Raw genomic sequence first — 20973 nt, 5'->3', positions numbered from 1 at the left:
GTTGAGGAAGAAGGCGTCGAGTGGCGCCCAGGTGGACTACAGTGGATTTGCACCCCGCACCGGGTTGGTGAAATAGGTGTTACAGCAGCAGGCGTAGCTTGTCATTGATTTGCCTTCGGAGCCAGGCGAACGGAGGGACAATAGTTTTGATACCAAATATGGGCAAAGTTCCCCTACCAGTGGAGCAATCTGCAGCATTACAAATAAGTCTCTTCAAAACGAGTCGTCCTCTTCTTCCAGAATGGTCCCAATGCGAGACGCCGCGGCTGACCTCCTCTTCCTCTTGATGTTGGGGCCGTCCCGCCAGCCCTGCACGGCTAGGCTACCAAGATCCGAGTCCGGGGAGCTGAGGTTCGACAGCAAGGCGTCGAGCTTCTCCTGCTCGCTGCTGTCCAGGAGCGGGGTGGTCGGCCGCTGGCGGTGGAACCCGGCCTCCTCCTCATCGCCGCCACCGATGTATGGTGAGGGCGGGAGCCTGTTGCCGTGGGACCTGCCCCGGGCCTTCTCCTCGTCGGGGCTGTCGTAGAGGCCGAGGATGGCGAACATGCTGCTTGAGGTAAGCATGAGGATGAGGCCGAAGATGACCCCCACGAAGGCGGCGGAGCCGAACTGTTTGGAGAGACTGGGTTAGATCCTTTTGGTCTTGGCTCCATCGGTTTCATATCTTGATATTGATAGTATCAAGATATCGATATCACAGCAGCAGGTAAGAAGTCTCAAGAAAAAAAGAGGGTGTGTGGCCGCTCATGGACGTACGTAGATGTATAATGGCTGCAAGGCAAATTAGCAGGGGTCCTTCAAGCACCTGCTACATGAGGCTGAACAACTTACCTCGAGCCTTGGGAGCCTGTTGAAAACGAAGATGAATGGGGAGAGAATAAACCTTGATGAAAGCGCAATCAGTCGATTGGTCACTGGAGTGAGTCTTCACAGCTCGCTCATATTGTCACGAATGTGATGTGTTCTCGGGTGCCGATCCAGGGGCTTTGGCTGTCTACCCACCGTACGGTGTATATCACCGGCGCAAACACGAAGAGCAGGGCATTATAGAAAGCTGATATCGGCCATGATGCAAGACGCAGCAGGTCCAGGCCAAAGCGGGCGATTGCGGTGAGTGATGCAGTGAGTGCTGCGTAGATGGCGTGGAAGATGAGAAAGATGATGGAGAGTGCTGATACCGCGGCGTCCTGCCAGGCCATCATCGTCCGAAGCCGACGGGCAGGATGTACGGTCAATTGATCAAGGGATTATAGACTCATTGCTTCGAGAAGTTCTTCAAGTGATCACCAGACAGGACCTACGGCTGTCTGATGCTGGACAACGTTGTTCAGAATGCCGTCTCCCGGTCGAGCAGGAGTCGCTCAGGGTTGCAACATTCCAGGAGTGTCCCAGCGTTGTTTGGCAGGTACGGTTGATGGGACGTTGGCAGGGTGGGCTCCGCCGTCGCTACCGTCTACCGTACCCGCTGCAGTGCAGCAGTTACCGTCTGGCCGTGCAATGACAGTACCCTTGTTAGGCGACGAGGTAGGATGTGGGGAAGACCCATGCCTGGCGGGCGCCGGGCCAGAGGAGATTGGCTGGATGGAGCCTCCCCTCTATCGATAAGGTAGGTAGGTAGCTAGCCCAGCAAGGAGACAGGCAGACAGGCCGCAGGAGAGGGAGCTTGGACAATTTATGGGCGGGGGACCCATCATGACCACACAGCTGTCTGGGAGTCTACCGACGTCTTCCTGGGCATCTTCGGAGCAGTCGATCTGAGCCGGACCGACCTCACGGGCAAAGAATTCAACATTGCCGACCGAATCAGGCCGTCAAGCTCACAAGGTCTCTTGTGCTCTTGCTTGCCAGTTGCAGGCCTCGTTCGCTTCAGACACACACTACAACTTGTTCTTTAGTAAAGCCAATCCCGCTGCCCAGGCTGGCAGACGCCACCGTTCTGTCCTGCCTGCCTAGTTATCCTGTCCTGTCCCATCCTGTTCCTGTTCCTGTCTTGCAAGTCGCTAGCTCGTACGGGTCCAGGGTTCACTGTCCATCCATCCATCCATCCCACTCAGGTCAGGTCCACACTATCTGCCGCAATCCACCAGCCTCGGCCGCTCATCTTTTGCACTACTTTGCCTCGTCACCGTTGCCGTCACTCGTTGACTTGAGCATCGCCCTCGACCTTCTCAACCACCCCGGGCCATCCCCCCCCCCAGCCACCCAGCCTGCCTGCGTCGCCCCTGACTCGACAGCTGCAACGATATCCAGCTCAGCTGACCCGTCGACGTATGGACTAAATCCCATCATCTGATCGAGGTCTGATCCAAGAGTGGCCCGCGCCCTGCCTTGTGCCTGTCCTATCCCACCCCCCGTCTTTCCTTTTTCCCAGTCTGCCCTGCCGCATCCCACGCCCACGACGATCTCCTCTCACCCACCATGGGGAACAACCCCTCCACATCCAAGCAGGGGACCCCCACTCCGTCCGCTTCTGGCCACGCCCAAGGTCACGATTCCCCCAGGCGCCACCAGCACCAGCACTCGCTGTCGCAGTCACAGGCGTCCAGGGACCGCGACCATCACCAAAGGGGCGGCAGCACGGCAAGGCCACCCATCTCCGTCCGCAACCACCGCGAGGCCGTGCCCGCACAAGCCTCGCTAGCACAGGCCCATGGCTCTACCGACATCAAAAACTCCCAGGCCCTCCCCATCACCTCCCTAGCAGCATCGCCAGCCGGTTCCACAAAGTCCGGTACCAACGCTGGCGCCGCCTCCTCGACGAGGCCCTCAGAATCCAAGCCATTGCCCGTCCCAGCCTCAAAGGACAAGCCAGCTCCCGACGCGGAGCCGACCAGACCCGTCGACGTGCCCAACACAACCAGGGAGCCAGAGCCGACCTCACCCGTCTCCCCCCTCGACGCAAGCGAAGCCGGCATCCACGCTCAGGGCAGCATTTCCGACATGTCTTTTATCGGGAGGCCGCCGCGCATGCCCCTGCCCATCGAGGAGGAGGTGCATACCCCTGGCTCGCCCATTACCGCGCCAGCAGATGTCGGGGAACCCGTCGAGTCGCTTGACCTGTCTGGAGGAGACGGTGACATTGCAAGGAAGTCCTCCAACCTGAGCACCACAACCGTCGACGAGGACGACGCCGAGGAGCTGCGAGTGGACAAGACAAGGCCGACTGTGCCCACGCGGCTGGAATGGCTTCGGGGAGGTGAAAGGGTCTACGTGACCGGTACCATTTTTCAATGGAACCGCAAGCAACGGCTCCATCCTGTGTAGGTTCTCTCCATTTCGGTGGGGCAATGTCGTGCGGGTTCCAGAAACGACCGCGCGTTTACTAGGACCCTCGCGCATGCATGCATCGTATCACGTCACAAATTTTCAAGAATAGTCAGGCTGACAGGTTTTGTATAGCGAGGGCTGTCCGGGAGTCTTTGCCACCACGATCAACATCCTGCCCGGCACGCATCATATCCGCTTTCTGGTGGACAATAATATGCAGACATCGCCAGACCTGCCAACCACTGTCGATTTTGGCAACAACCTGGTCAACTACATCGAGGTCAGCCCCGACGATGTACCCGCGACTGCACAGGATGCGGCCCGTACGCCACAAGAGAGGGACGACAAGCAGCTCGCCGAGCTTGAAGAGCAGGAGAAGACCCGTCAGCGGAAGGACAAGCAGGTCCTTCCTGTCGAGGCCTTCTCGCGCGTTTATCCACAATACTTGCTCGACTACGACAATGAGCCCGAGGACTCGCCCATCTCCCAAGCCGCAGCTGCGGCCATCGAGAAGCTTCCCACCCCACCAAGCCTGCCCGGCTTCCTCTCGAAACCAATCCTGAATGCTGCCACCCTGCTAAAGGACGACAACAGCGTCCTCAACATGCCGAACCACACCACCTTGAACCACCTGGCCACGAGTAGTATCAAGAACGGGACCTTGGCGGTGTCGGCGACCACGAGATACAGAGACAAGGTAAGAGGTTCACTGCACTGTCGCAACCTATACCCAGTCAAAGTTGCTGACATTCGAGTAGTACGTGACCACCATCATGTATAAGCCGGTTCCCGGACACGACTAGGCCCGTCTCGTGCATTGAATTTAATAGCCATCTGCCTTTGGGTTGGCGTTGGGGAAATGGCAGGCTAGTCAAGGGTTGATATCCTCCAGTGGGTATCCGGAATGGCATTGTTAGGGCGGCTTTGGACATGGGATAGTAAAAGTCGTTGGTAGGGCATGTAAATACTTAGGCGTCGAATCGCAGCGTAGGCATACCAGCCCAGGGGCCGTAGATGGATCTCGGACCAAGAGATCGCCAGCGAGGCATCAGACCATCTCGTGTGTCAAACGCCCGTTGCTTCAGACCCTCCACTTGACATGTACCTCGTCGGTCCGGAAGCGCTGCGTGACCGTGGTATCCTGAAGAGGGGTTCGGAAACCGGACTCGTATGCCAGAAGGCCGGCATGTGCGATCATGATGCCGTTGTCGATGCAAAACCTCTCGTCCGTCGCGTAGACACTGCCGCCCCTGTCCCGTGCCATGGCGCCCATCATCTCCTGCAGCCTCACGTTGGAGCCCACGCCGCCCACGATCAGGACCTGCTGGCTGCCGACGTGGGCCATGGCGCGCTCCGTGATCTCCACCAGCATGGCGAACACGGTCTCCTGCAGGCTGAAGCACAGGTCCTCCTTTGTGATCTCGACAGACTTGCCCTCGGCGGTGGTGACCTTCTTCCCCGCCAGCATCTGCGCGGCGAGGTCGTCGACCTTGGCCAGGATGCCGCTGAAGGAGCAGTCCATGCCCTTGACGGCGTAGGGCAGGTCGTGCAGGACCTCGCCGCTGCTCCTCCTGGCCAGCTGCTCGATGTTGTAACCCGGGGCGGGGTCGTTGGGGATCATGATTGTGCGCGCGAAGCGGTCGAGGCAGTTCCCCACGGCGATGTCCAGGGCCTCGCCGAAGATGCGGTACCGCTGTTCCGCGTAGGCGATGACCTGGGTGTTGCCGCCCGACACGTACAGCACCACGGGGTTGGCGGCGCCCGTGATGGACCGCCCCATCTCGATGTGGCCCACGCAGTGGTTCACGCCCACCATGTCGTCGCCCTTGCCCCACAGCAGGGCCAGCGTGCGCGCCGCGACGGCGACGCTCGTCAGGGGCGCGCCCATGCCCGGCCCGCCCGTGAAGGCGACGCAGTCGATCTCGTCGCGCGGGCGGGTGACGCCGGCCTTCCGCAGGGCCTCGAGGGTGACGTTGCAGAACTGGGCGCGGTGGTGCTGCGCCGTCCTTGGGCAGGAAGCCGGCGCCGGCGGGGGCGTTGTAGGTGTGGCGCACGTTGGAGAGCACCTCGGCCTCGGGCTGCGTGTCGCTGGGGATGGGCGGCAGCGGCAGCGCGTGCGAGATGACGCCGACGCCTAGCTTGTTGGCGCTGCCCTCACAGCCCAGGGCGAGGAGCCGGGCCTTGCCATTTGTTGGGGCTGCCACCGCGGGAGACATGGTGGTATATGTCTTGGAGGGGCAATGAAGACGAGCTGGGGAGACGGGCGTCCTTTTCTTTCCTCCTCGCTTCTTTCTTTTTGGCGAGTCACCAGTCCCAGTGTTCCTTGAGCAGCGGTCTGACAGCTAACTAAAGGGCTGTGATGGCTCAGAGGCAACTTGCCAGCGTGCTTCTCGATGTATGGTGCAGGCTACACATGTTGTGTACAGAGCAGTACTGTAGGTCTACTTGACGTATTGAAAAGTGGGCGCGGGGTCGACATCATGGATCGGCAACAGGCATTTTACAGTCCCATTCGGCACCGAAAATCAGGGGTCCACAGCAGCTTAGACAGGGTTTCCGACTGGCATTCCTTGGCGATCAAACTGATGCTACTCTCATATGCAATCAATCGTTCCATTTTAACGCTAGTAGGCTGCAAGTAACACACCCTATATTTTTTCTACCTCACTTTATCTTTCAACTATTTCCACCTCCCACATAACAAATATACCCTTAATATAAATATACTTTATATTAAAAGATAGCTGCTTCTTTCTTAATTCTTTTAATACTTATTTAAAAAGGGCGGAGGAAATATTAAAAGTATAAGGTATATTAATATTTAATTTTAAGGAAAAATTTAAAAAATTTTAAGGGGGGTGCTTTTTAGCAAATCTAAGTATATTTACCTTCCTTATATAATAATTATAAGTGGGTGTATGGGTGAAGGACCTCATTAACTGCAGGCATTCACTAAGGCTCTGGGCCCCATACCCCTTAGTGTTATGAGTTGGCCTTAAGCATCTGCTGAAAGGTACCCAAAAGGAGTTATAAATTGCAATATTTAAGAAGTAAGTTAAGCTTTAAAAGGGCTTAACTTTAAATTTATTTTTTAAGTATATGCCTTATTATATAAAAGAGTTAAGTATAATATAAGCTTAGCATAAGTATATATTATAGCTTAAGTAATAACTTAAGCTTATTATATAACCCTTTTTTTACTCTTATATTATACATAATAAGAATTAAACTTAAGGCTCTTACGGTTTTATGTTAATTATATATTTACCCTTATTATACACTTATTTTAAAGTTATATTTATTTATTTTAAAAGTAATAATTTATTATAAGCTAGCCTTGGGTTATTTGTTGTAAGATATTTAAATGGGGTTTATATTTAAAGTATAAAGGAAAAGGTTTACTCCTTATTTATATTTATATTAAAGCCTATTTTTATAAGGCTAAAGCCCATTAATTAATTATAATAAGTAAAGCTTAAATTATAATATATCCTCCTTTTTTAAATCTTTATAGCGGGCCTTAAAGGGCAGCTATATAATAAAAAATAAAGGATATTATAATTTAATTGCAAATTAAATATTGCTCTTTACTTAACCATTTAATTATATCTTAATGCCTTTTAATTACGTTAAAGGCTTAGTTTATTATTTATAATTAATATATTTTAGCCCTTATAATTTAATATATTAATTAAAGTAAGTTAATAAAAGATAATTATTTAAGCATAAGTTAGCGGCTAAATTAATAGCATTTTTATAATCTTTTAATATAAGCCTTTTATATAAGCTTTTTTACTTAAAACCTTAAAATTATAAATTTATTATATAATTCGCAATTAATTAGCGCTTAATTATAAGTAATTTATTTTATTAATGGGAATTTCTTAAATTTTAAGCATTTTCATGGCATTAAATTAGCTAGCATATAGCTGGTTTGCTTTAAGCTTAGGCTGGCGCTAAGCTAGCATTACTTTTAAGCCTTACCTTATAGAAAAATTTTTATACCCCTTTAAATAAATTCCTTCCCCTTGCTAATCTTAATTAATAAAAGCTATACCCTTATTTTCTTATAATAATTAAAATAATTATACTTATAATAACTAAGTTAGTTATATATAAAATATTTAACTTTACTTATTAAAATTACTGCGATATTAATATTTATTACTTTATTATTTTAAGGTTAATGTGGCAGTTACTTTAGGGTGTAGTTAAATAGTAAGTATGGGGCTTAATTAGCTTTAATTTAAGGGTTCTTAGCAGGGGCTATTTAAGGGTACTGTATGCCTTATTTAATTAGCATATAACTTATAAGGCTTATGCGCTTTACTAGTAATGCTTATAATATATTGTCCTTATAATAGTTGCTATAAGTGCTGGGCGTTAAAAAAGATATAATATCCTTATTATTAATAATTTTAAACTTATTAAGAATGTTATATAAGTAAAGGCATTATAATTATTAATATTAATGTTTTATTAATTTCCTTTTGCTGCTATAATTATTTTTGCTTCTTTAAGGTATTTTTAATTATTATTATATTTAAATATATAATTTTATATGCATTAATTAATTTTTAATAATTAGCTAACTTATAAAGTAACTTTTAATGATTATATTATGCTAATTAACCCTTTTAATATATAAAATATCTTAATATGCTTTTTCTTCCTTAATGCTTAATCTTTTTATTTAATATTTACTTAACTTTATATTCCTTTAAAGGTAAGTTATTATTAAGTTTATTATTTTTTATATAATAATATATTAAGTTAAATTTTAATAACTTATAATTAAAAGGATTATCTTTAGTTTAATATTAATTAAGATATTATATATTTATTATTAAGTAAACTTAAATATTTTTATCTTAATTATTAATTTTAAAATTAAGTTTATAAGCTAAAGAAAATACCTTATGCATAATAATAAATAAACCCTTTTATAATGGTTAAATCTTATTATTTTATTAAAATAAAGGCTTATAAGCTTTATTTATGTAAAGCTATATCTTATTGCTAACCTTAAATTACTTTTAATAATAAGCGGCATTATATAATCTCTTGGATTTTAATATTATAATGTTTATAGCTAATTAAGCATTTTATTATAAATACTTTTATATAAATTAAATATTTAATAGCTTTTAAGTAATATTAATAAATTGCTTAAAAGGGAATAAGATTTTAAACTTAAATAAAAACTTATAAGGATTAACGTTAATTAAACGTTAATAAGCTTTATTTAAATTTTATTATAAAGTAGGTAAAATATTTACTTATAATTTACTTAAGTATTTTGTTATATAATAATGAATGGCTATTTTTATATCTTGGTTTTTTTATTTAAAAGTACCGTTAAATTATAAGTAATATGCTATAATTATAAGTAATTAAGTGTTAAAATTCTTTTATAAACTTATTTAAAATTAAAAAGTAAATTTAGCATTTTAATTAAAGATAATAGTGTATAAGTAAGCTTAATTACTAAGAAGTAATTGCCTTTTTAGCATTATGCCTTATTATTTTAATATATATTTTATATGCTTTAAAATTAATAGTATTTGCTTAAAGGTTTTGCATATAATAAGCATTAAAGCGTTAAAGGAATTGAAATTCTTTAGCTGTTAAGGCGTGTTTATTAAGAGCATTATTAGTAGTTTTATAATAAAGTTAATAAAGATAATGTATATTAGCTTAAATAAAGCTTAAATTAATTAAAGGCTTTTTATTAACTTTTAATTATTCTTTTTTTATACTTTATATTAATAATAATAATGTATATACTGTATAATATAATATTTCTTCCTTAAGAAGTATATATTATTTAGCGTTTTTATTATATAATTTTTCTTAAAGTAATGCTTATTATTATATATATTGTAAAGAAACTTTTAAATTAATGCTTATAAAATTATTAATTGCTTTTTATTATTATTATTTATATTATATAATAGCTACTTATATAAGCGGAATAAGTGGTTAGGCTTTAAAGTAAAAATAATATCTTTATTATAACATTATATAATAGGTTTATATCTTATAATATTTAGTGTGCATAATGCCTTAATAATCTTGCTATAAGTAAATAAGGCTTTATAAGCCTTTATAAAGTAAATATATATTTATAAAGATATAATAGCTTTTAAGAAGAATAAAATTAAGTTATCCTTTTCATTACTTTAATAATTATAAGCTTATAAGTTATTAAGAATAGTATTTAATATATTAAGGCCTTTTTATTATTTAATTACCTTATTATCCTTTGTTATTAATTATAATAAAGCATTAAGAATGAAATTTAGCTAACCCGTTATATAATAAATATTAAATTAATATTTCGCTAAATAAATTAAAGCGTTAATAAGGCAGTAATTAATGCAATTAATTAAAAAAATACTTAAATAAGTGCTATTTAAAATATTCTTAATAGCATTATAATTTATTAAAATAATTAAAGGCTTATAATAATTAAATAAAATTATTATATATAATTACTTTATTACTTATATTAAATAAGTAACTTTTTGCTTTAAAGGTTTATAATTAGCTTTAGCTTTAATAAAATAGCGGCTAAAAAAGATAATAAGTAGAATTACTTATATTAAAATATATTTACTTAATTCTTATATAAAATTTTTTTAAGTTAAAAGGCTATTATATTAAAGCTATGCTATAAGTAATTATTTACTTATAAAAATAATTTTTTATAAGAATTTATATAAAAGATTTATATTTTTTAATAAATAAAGATTTAAAAAGTTTTAAAGCTCTTAACTTCCTTAAGCATTAGCTTATAATAAATGCAGCAAATATATATTTAATGCTTACCTTTATTATTAATAATAACCTATTTTATTTAATAACCCTTAATTAATAAAGCTACCTTATATTATTATAATGACTTAAATATTTAGGTATAATATAAAATTATTATATAAAAAAAATTAATAATGCTAAGGTATATTTTAAAATTCTTAAGCAATGCTAGAAATTTAAGCTTTTAAAAGGCTTTAATCTTCTTTTTAATTATTATTTATTTAAAAGCATTAATATAAAAACTAAGCAGCTTTATAAAAGAGTAATTAATATATAACTTTATTAAAAAAAGAAAAACGCTATGTTAATTAAATAATATTAATATTTACTTAAAATAAGTAATATGCTCCTTATATATATTAAAGAAAATTATAATATTATTAATAAAAACATAGTAAAAATTATAATGCTTATAAAGTAAGTAATTTATAAAACATTATATATAAATAAGTAAATTTTAAAATCCTATTAAGATTACTTAAAAGCGTTTTAAATTATAATAACTTATAATTATAAAGTAATTTTAATAAGTTAAGTAAATTAAAAATTAAAAAAAGAAAGTAATAATATTAATAATAATAATATATAACTTATTATGAATAAATTTAATAATGTTTTTTTAAAGTAATAATAAATAGTTATTAAAAACTGCTTATTTATTAAAAAGTTAAAGATTAATAATTATTTATCTCTTTTTAATATTATAAATATTATATTAAATTATAAAAATAAGTATAGTAAAAGGATAAATATTATTAATAAAGTTTAATTACTTACCTTTTTAAAAACCATTATAAACTTAATTAATAAACTTTTTATTTTATTAAGCCATTAAGTAATATAAATAATTAAGCTTAGCATATTATTAATTATTAAATAAAAATACTTTTATTATTTATTCCTTAAGCATATTAATAAGGGCCTTATATTTTTATATATTAAGAAACTTCTTAATTATTTTTTAAAATTACTAAGCCTTTTCTAAATCCATAATATAAATATAAATATTATCCTTAGTAATAAGACTTATAATATTATTAAGCACTTTAAGGCTTATAAAATTATAAAGCGGCATTAAATAACTATAATTTACCTTATTAATATTCTTTATAAGGGAACTTAAGTTAAGATTCTTAGCAAAACCCTTGCTTTTAATAATATAATAAACTATATTAAAAAAGGGCATAGCGGATAATGCCTTATTAAAGAAGGTATTTAAAGGCTTAATATTAATATTTTCGCTCTTAGCTACTTAAATTAAATTAAGCAAGATATTAAACTTATAATTTATAGCTAATTAATTCTTTAAAAGCATTAAACTTAAAGTTAAGTTGGGCTATATATCCTTAATAGCAAAATTTATAATAAATATAGTAATTAAAGTAATAATGTTAATAATTATTATTATTCTTAATGCTTTAATCACTTTTATAAATAAAGCTATAAAGTAAGTTAAATCCTTATATTTATAAATAATGCTTAATTATGCATAATAATTAACTTTAACCGCTATATTAATATTATTATATAGAATTACTAAGTAAGGGCTTTTTAAGTTTATTAATATATTTATTATTAATAGGTAAGTAAAAATAAATATAAAGGAATGTTTTATTAATAGGTTAATATATTATATTAATACTTAAGCAAATTATTTAAGCTTAAAAATATAAGCTTCCTTTAAGATAACCTTATGCATTATTAAGTTAAGTGCTTACTTTTTAATAATAAATAAAATAATAAAGTTATATTATTTTAAGTATATAATAATATTATTAAAGTATTAAATATTAGCTTATTAAGGATAAAGCTAGCTATTATTAAGCAATGCACTTATAAATAGGTTATTAATAACTTAAGCTATAATAATTTAATAAAGAAAATTAAGGCTGCTATTAGCTTAATATTTATAAGTTAAGAATAATTATTATGCAAGCTTAGTTAATTTAATAAAATCCTTGCTAATATTATTAATAATATAAGTATTATGCTTAATAATAATTATATTATTAAAGTATTATAAAAACTTATAATTTATTAAGTTATAATTTATACTTATATTAATATATATTTAAAAATTTAAGCTATTAAACCTAGCTTAAATATTAATTTATAAATAAGTATAATCTTTAATAAAAGTATTTTTTATTAGCTAAGGCTAAACTTTTTTAATAATGCTATTTTTAATATATTAAATAAAAATTATATAAATATAAAAAGCTTTTATTAATTAGCTAGGGTTAAAATAATTATAGCTAGCCTTAATATATTTATCTTATTTAATATACTTACTTAAGTACTTAAATATTTAATTTTAAGAGTTAAATATGTAATTATAAAAGTTATAGGTTTTATTATTCTTTTTTATAATAATGTTAATAAATAAGTAATAATTAAGGCTTAAGGATCTTAAAGAAAGGAATATTAATAAGGTATTTTAAGGGCTATTTATTTAATATATATACTTAAGTAAAGGAAAGGGTAATAAAGTATGTAGCTTTTTATAGTTAATTTGCTTATTATTATTAATTATATTATATGCTTTTTTTTATTATTAAGGCTTAATAATTAATTTTATTCCTTTTTAGCGCCCTTATAATTATCCTTAAACTTATTATTTTTATATTTCTTATTATTATAATTATTATAATTATAGTAATTAAAATAATAATAATTATTATTATGTAATTAATTATAATTATTATAGCAAGAGGGTAATTAAGAGAAGTTATATTAAAAGGAAGTTTACTTATAATTATAGCAATTATTTTAGCGTTGGTAATTATTAAAGTTATTATATTAAAATCGTGTGAGTTTGTTTTTAATGCTTTGTAAGTTATAGTAATGTATAGGTAATTAATTAACTTAGCATTTAGCTTTTACCTTTTTATAATACTTAAGGTAGTGTTAATTAGCTATATTAATTAAAATACTTTTTATTTCTTTAATATTTTTATATACTTTTTTAATAATTTATATTTATAAGGAAGTTTAAAGTATAATTAAATTTGCTTATCTATTTTATTTTAAATATTATTAATAACTTTTTTTTAGTTAATGTTTTCTTAATTAAGGATATTTATGGCTTAAGCATATTATAAGTTCTTTTAAATAAACTTTTAAAGAATAAATTTATTTTTAGTAATATTTTATAATATTAAGAAATCCTTATAAAATTTATAAATAGCTTAAGTTAGCTTTATTAAGAAACGTTAAGCTAATATATTTATAACTTTAGCATATCTTTTTATATAAAGCTTAAGATAAGTTAATTTAATTATTTCGCTATTTTATTAATAAATTATTGCTTTTTAAAGTAAGGTAGAAAATATTTATATAATTTTTTTCTTAATATTACTTAAGTTATTTAAATTTAAAAAGAAGTTTAAGCAATTAATAAAGCTTTAAATATTTATAAAGATTAAGTTTTTATTAATTATAATTATATTAATATTATTAAGGTTATTATATTTTAAATTAAAAACTTTAATTTCCTTTTTCTTAAGCTTTATTAAAGAAAAAGAAGTAAATTTAATCTTTATTAAAAAGGAAGTATTATAACGCTAATTATAAGGGTTTGGATTTAAATTCTTATTAAGTAATGGTTAGCATTAATTAATATTATTATTATTAAAATTATTAAAGTTATTTAAATCTAAGCTATTAAGGTTGCTTTTTAAAGCTTTTTTTTCTTAGCCTTTATTATTACTACCTTTTCTTTATTCGCTATTCTCTTTATCGCCTTTATTATCTCTTTTTAAAGAATCTTTATAATTATATAAGGATTGCGTTTTTAAGGATAAATTATTATTTTTAACGTTGCTTATTTTAAAGTATAAATTTAAAACATGCTTAACTTTATTAGCATTTAAACTTAAATTATTAATTAATATTTTTAGCATTTTATTTATATAATTTATTTTATTATTAGCTTTTTGCATTATTATTAAAGCTTAATTATTAATTTATTAAGTTTTAATAGCCCTTGCCTTTAACTTATTAAACTTTTTTTTAACATAATAAATATACTTCTTAAATATATTATTATTTAAAAAGGATTATAGCTTTTTTAATAAAAATAAGCATTTAGCTTTTATAATTACACTTTTATGCATAAAAGGATTGCTAACTTTGCTTTTAGCTATGCTAATTAATAAGTTCTTTAATTAAAATAAGTTTTTACTTAAGAAAGCATTAAAGGGTTTTATGCTGCTAAATATATAATGCTTAAGTAGGCTTAATTAAGTTATAAGGCTTTAAGTAAATTATTATAAGTTCTTCTTTTAAGGTAAAAGGGGTTTTAATGGGTATAAGGCTATAAGTTAAAATAATCGTTAAATACTATAAAAAAGAAGCGTAAATAATAAAATTAAATAATAAAATAATATAAGGTAAATAGCTTTAACTTTTTAAATGGGCATAAAATAGTTAAAGTAACTTATAATATTTATAATAAGCAAATTATTTAGGATTAAAATAGTATTATAAGGATAGCTATTATAATTACTTAGCTATAAAAGAAATTATTACTTAGTTAAGACTTATTTTATTTATATAAATAGTTATAAAGTAAAGGGGTATTATAATATGCTATTTTAAGTAAGCATAGTATATAATTGCATTATTTTAAGAAAAATCTTAAGCAGGTATATTACTTATTATAATGTAATTAAAAATTATTATTAATAATAATTAAAGTTATATTTATAAATTAATAATTATATTATAAAGTAAGATTAATATTATAATAAAGCTTTACTTAAATTAATTTATTCTTAGGAATTTAATAATATTAGTTAATTTTAATCTTATTCTTATAATTTAATTGCTTATATATTATATTCTTTATATTAAAAAAGCATTAAATAATTAAGAAAAATTCTTTTTATAATATAAAGTTATAATTACCACTTATAATAATTATTTTAAGGTATAATTAAATAGTAGGTATAAGGTTTAATTAGCTTTAATTTAAAGGTTCCTAGCAGGGGCTATTTAAGGGCACTGCATGCCTTATTTAATTAGCACGTAACCCGTAAGGCCCATGCGCCCTGCTGGCAATGCCTGCAATGCATTGCCCCCATAGCGGCTGCCACAGTTAAGTATTATCCTTTCTTATTGCAGCGTTAAAAACATCCTTATATTATTATAAGGTAAAATAAAAGGCCTTAAATATATTTAATTACTTTTTATAATTAAGCTAAGCTTTTATTATAAAGGTTAAGTTATTAATTATTAATAATATTTTATATTTATTTAATTAACTTTAAGCCTTTATTATATAAGCTAATTAATTAAATTAAATAAGAAATTTTATTATCCCCTTTTTATAACGCTATTATAATATAATTAAGCTAAGCTTAATATACCTTTACTTAAAAAGGTTCTTAAGTATAAAGCAAACCTTTTTTAAGAAGCTTTTTAGCTACCCTTTAAATATCTTTATAAAATTAATATAAAATAAAAATTAATTATAAAAAGTTTTTAATTAATTAAATATATAAAAGAATTAAATTCCTTTAATATTAATTACTTTCTTATTTATTATAAACTTAGCCCTTATTTTTATTAATTAAGTTATTAAATATTCTTAAAATAAGAATTTCTTTAAATAAGAAAGGGCTTAATAAGCTATTATTATTCTTTTTAAGTTTTATTATATTAAATTTTATATAATTATATTATAAGTTTATAATATAAAAAAAAAACTTTAAATATATATATTATAAGCTAGCTTTAAGTTATTTATTATAAGATATTTAAATAAAGTTTATATTTAAAATATAAAGGAAAAGGTTTATTCCTTATTTATATTTATATTAAAACCTATTTTTATAAAGTTAAAGCCTATTAATTAATTATAATAAGCAAAGCTTAAATTATAATATAATTATTTATTTTATTTTTATATTAATTATATTTATATATTATGTTTAATATAATATAATATAAAATATATATTATATATATTATAAGTTATTATAATATAATAACGTTATTATTATATATATAATCCTTTATTAATATATTGCAATTATGCATAAGTTATATATATTATTAGCTTTAAGTTATAATGCACCTTTATTAATATATTAACATTATTTATTACAGCTATTACCCTTATATTATATTTATTATTATTACTTAAAATAACTTCCTTATAATTACATTTCCCTTTGCAATTCTTTCTTCTTAATATTATATTATTATTATAATATACTTATTATATATATTATTTTATTACTTATAATTATAAATGTGCCATAAGGGGATAGCAGCACTGGGCATGATAAGCATTATAAGTAATAGGCATTATAGGTAATTAGCATTAAAGCACTGGCAGGCAAGGGTTACGTGCGGCAGCACGTGACCACCCTTAAATAATTTATAGCTAAAAAAACGTTTTGCAGCTTATAACCGCAACCCTCCTTCCTTTTATATAGCTGATTTAAATATAACTAATTTGTTATTAATTAATATATATTAACTTAGCTAATATTAATTAATAATTGCTTATGAGTAGTTATAAATAGCAAGGTAAGTAAGTAATAAATTTATATTACTATTAATTAAATAACAATTATTAATAATGAGAATTATTATAATTAAGTTGCAATATTTACGTTAAATAATTAATATTAATATTATAAAGATAAGTAATTATTAATAATAAAACCTTATTTAATTAAATGCTAATAACTATATTATAATTAAAATTAATAAAAAGAGATTAATAATGCCTTAACCTTTTTATTATAAAGATTTAACTTATTAATTAATAAGTTTTTAATAATACCTTAGATTTATTAATTATATAATGCATTTTATTATATAATTAATGTTAAAAGTATTTATAATTACTTTATTTTAATATAAATAATAACTTATATTTACTTAAGTTAATAAATATTTTTTAATAAATACTCTTTAATAAATACTCTTTTATTATATAATTAATACTTTCTTTTTACGCTTTAAAATAACTTTATTACATCCCTTTAGTTATCTTCTTTCTTTTTCCTTTATATATAAATTACTTAAATATTTTAATGGCTTAATAAGATGGCTAAATTTAATAGTAATGCTAAGGAAATACCCTTAAATATTAATAATGCTTTTATATAAGAACTTTAGTTATTCTTTAACCTTAATAAAAGGTTTTAAAGTTAATAAGTTAATCTTAATTATTAAGATAAATTAATAATAAAAGTAAATAATATAATTAATTAAGTAAATGCTGCTATTTTTAAGTTTATAAAGGAAATAATAAAATATTAAGATATAAATAATAATTTACTTTAATGCTTTATAAAAGACTTTACTTTTTGGGATATAATAATATTTAAGAAGTTAATTATTATTTAAAACTTTAAGAAATTCCTTTAGGAAAGAGGAATTAATATTAAAGGAAGCATTAATAAGCAATATATTAATTTAAAAGTATTACTTATATATAATAAGTATTCTTTATAATAAGAAAAGGAATTATATAAAGTAATTAATATATATAAACTTTTTAAGTTTTATATTTAATAGCTTTAATTTTAAAAACTAAAGATAGTAAATATTTAAGAAATATTTATTATTTAAGAGATTTAAAAAGTCTTAACTATTAATGTAATTTTGCTATTTATAGCTTTTGCTTTTTTTTATTAAAACTTAAAGTAATTAATTCCTTTTATTAAAGATAATAAAAAATCTTAAAAATTATAACTTCTTTATTTTTAATTATTTATAAAATTAAGGTAAAACTTTATTTAATTAACTTTTTTATAATAAGTATTATAATTATTATCTTATAAAAAAGAAATCCTTAATTAATTAAATATAAGGGTTTCCTTAAAATATTAAGAGATATTATTTTAATAAAAATTAAGTTTATTAAAATACTTAAAAACTTTATAATTTAAGGGATAATTTATAAGCATTTTTCTTAAGGAGTTAATAAAGACTTTATATTTAGCATTATTATTTATTATAATATTAAAGTCTTTATAATTATATAATTTATATTAAGATTTACTTTCTTAGGAAATAATAAATAATTTTTTTAATGTTAATAATAATATATAATTTAGTAAGATATGGGATAAAAATAAAAATTAAGGTGGTAAATTATATAATTTGCTAAATAATAAAATAAGAATTTTTCTTAATGTTTATTAAATAATAAATATTAAACTTAAATAATTTTACGCAGTATTTCTCTTAATTTTTAAAGATTATGCTAAGATTTATTATATTTATTATATTAATATAAGGTTCTTTATTTATAATATATACTTAAAGCTTAAAGCTTACTTTAATATAAAAGTTAATTATTAATAATACTTTTATAATTAAACCTTAATTATATTTAATGAAATGCATATTAACTTAAAGAATATTAATAAGTACCTTTAAAAGGTTCTTATTATAATGTTTAATAAATTATAATTATATTAATAAGTACTTAATGCATTTTATTAAAAGGATAACTTTTTATAAATAATAATTATTTATACTTATATAAGTATATTAAAATTATAATATATACTTTTTAATTTTAAGTATTTATATAAAGTATTATTTTTAAGATTAAGATCTTTATTTAAACTTAATGTTTAATATAATATTAATTAATATTATATTAAAGATAATTAAAGTATTAATAATAAGGAAAATAAAGTATATTATATTAATTATTAATATTAAAATAATAAGTTATTAAGCTATAATAAATATAGTTAAAAAGGCTTTAGCTATAATAACTTTAATTAAGGTAATTTTAATTAAAGTAACTTTAATAATAATAGCTTTTATTTTTAATATAACTTTTATTATAATAATTAATAAAATATTTTAAAAGATAAGAAATATTATATTTATAATAAAATTAATTATTAATCTTTAAATTACTTATTAATAAAATATTAATAATATAATAATTAATACCTTGCATAAATAAAATATGTTAATTATAAAGCTATTAATATTAATTATGTTGCATTCCTTATTAAATATAAGAAACTTAATATAGAAATTACCTTTAATAAAAAAGAAAATAATTATAAAAATAATATAATATATTATTAAATTATTATAAATAATGCCTTTCTTTATAATTTCTTTTTAAAAAATATAATTATTAAAAAAGATAATATTAATAAAGATAAAGAAAATATAATATTTATTTTTATTTCTTAATTTACCTTAATTAAGAAATATATTTATATTTAATTTTAAAGCATTATTTTTAATATAAGTATTGCAATCTTTTTTATAATAAAATATAAATAATATTTTGCTTTTTAATGTAAAAACCCTTTTATTTAACTTAATACTTTATAAATAAAAGAAGCGTTTATTAAATTTAGCAAGGAATTATAAGCTTTATTTTTAAAAATGGTAATAATAAAGGCTATAATTAATTTAATTACCTTTTATATTATTAAAAAATATACCCTTTTTTTACTTTATATAAATAATATAAATAAGCTATATATTTATTTATAAAATTATTATGGTTTAAGCTTTGCTTATTATAATTAATTAATAAGCTTTAACTTTATAAAAATAGGCTTTAGCATAAATATAAATAAGGAATAAACCTTTTCCTTTATACTTTAAATATAAACCTTATTTAAATACCTTATAATAAATAACCTAAGGTTAACTTATAATATATATTTAAAGTTCTTTTATATTATAAACTTATAATATAATTATATAAAACTTAATATAATAAAACTTAAAAAGAATAATAATAGCTTATTAAGCTTTTTCTTATTTAAAGAAACTTTTATCTTAAAAATATTTAATAACTTAATTAATAAAAATAAAGATTAAATTTATAATAAATAAAGAAGTAATTAATATTAAAAGGACTTAATTTTTTTATATATTTAATTAATTAAAAGCTTTTTATAATTAATTTTTACTTTATATTAATTTTATAAATATATTTAAGAAATAGCTAAAAAGCTTTTTAAAAAAGGTTTGCCTTATACTTAGAAATTCTTTTAAGTAAAGGCATGCTAAGCTTAGCTTAATTATATTATAATAATATTATAAAAAGAAAATAATAAAATTTTTTACTTAATTTAATTAATTAGCTTATATAATAAAAGCTTAAAGTTAATTAAATAAGTATAAAATATTATTAATAATTAATAATTTAACCTTTATAATAAAAGCTTAGCTTAATTATAAAAAGTAGCTAAATATATTTAAGGCTTTTTATTTTATTTTGCAGTAATATAAGGGTATTTTTAGCATTTTAATAAGGAAGAATAATACTTAACCTTAAAATAATAAAGTAATAAATATTAATATTATAGTAATTTTAATAAGTAAAGTTAAGTATTTTATATATAGCTAACTTAGCTATTATAAGCATAATTATCTTAATTATTATAAAAAAATAAAGATATAGCTTTTATTAATTAAGGTTAATAAGGAAAAAAAGTTTATTTAAGGGGGTATAAAATTTTTTTTATAAAGTAAGGCTTAAAAGTAATGCTAGCTTAGCATTAGCTTAAGCTTAAAGTAAATTAATTATATATTAGCTAATTTAACGTTATAAAAATACTTAAAATTTAGAAAATTTCCATTAATAAAGCAAATTACTTATAATTAAGCGCTAATTAATTATAAATTATATAATAAATCTATAATTTTAAGATTTTAAGTAAAAAAGCTTATATAAAAGGCTTATATTAAAGGATTATAAAAATGCCATTAATTTAATTGCTAGCTTATACTTAAATAATTATTTCTTATTAGCTTGCTTTAGCTAATATATTAAATTATAAGGGCTAAGGTATATTAATTATAAATAATAAGCTAAGCCTTTAATATAATTAAAAGGCATTAAAATATAATTAAATAGTTAAGTAAAGAGTAATA

The 20973-nt window shown here is 28.5% G+C and overlaps 3 protein-coding genes across 3 annotated transcripts; 1 reads left to right on the top strand and 2 right to left on the bottom strand.

Moving 5' to 3' along the window:
* Positions 1-213: 213 nt before the first annotated feature.
* INS49_005171 (uncharacterized protein) lies at positions 214-1199 on the bottom strand (the record flags this gene model as incomplete). Its single annotated transcript, XM_043165958.1, has 4 exons — positions 214-609; positions 757-771; positions 832-883; positions 1003-1199. The coding sequence occupies 4 exons, from the start codon at positions 1197-1199 to the stop codon at positions 214-216; spliced, it is 660 nt and encodes a 219-aa protein (XP_043017435.1).
* Positions 1200-2418: 1219 nt separating this feature from the next.
* Positions 2419-4070, top strand: INS49_005170 (uncharacterized protein; the record flags this gene model as incomplete). The annotated part of the gene is made up of 3 exons (XM_043165957.1): positions 2419-3260; positions 3400-3964; positions 4026-4070. 3 exons carry the CDS (start codon positions 2419-2421, stop codon positions 4068-4070), a joined length of 1452 nt encoding a protein of 483 aa, XP_043017434.1.
* A 278-nt stretch (positions 4071-4348) lies between these two features.
* Positions 4349-5483, bottom strand: INS49_005169 (uncharacterized protein; the record flags this gene model as incomplete). Its single annotated transcript, XM_043165956.1, has 2 exons — positions 4349-5248; positions 5322-5483. 2 exons carry the CDS (start codon positions 5481-5483, stop codon positions 4349-4351), a joined length of 1062 nt encoding a protein of 353 aa, XP_043017433.1.
* Positions 5484-20973: the final 15490 nt, after the last annotated feature.

This window comes from Diaporthe citri (genome assembly GCF_014595645.1).
Source record: "Diaporthe citri strain NFHF-8-4 chromosome Unknown scaffold_15, whole genome shotgun sequence".
In the NCBI taxonomy this organism is placed as follows: domain Eukaryota; kingdom Fungi; phylum Ascomycota; class Sordariomycetes; order Diaporthales; family Diaporthaceae; genus Diaporthe; species Diaporthe citri.
The sequence above is the reverse complement of the archived record's forward strand: the minus strand, read 5'-3'. Positions and strand labels throughout refer to the sequence as shown.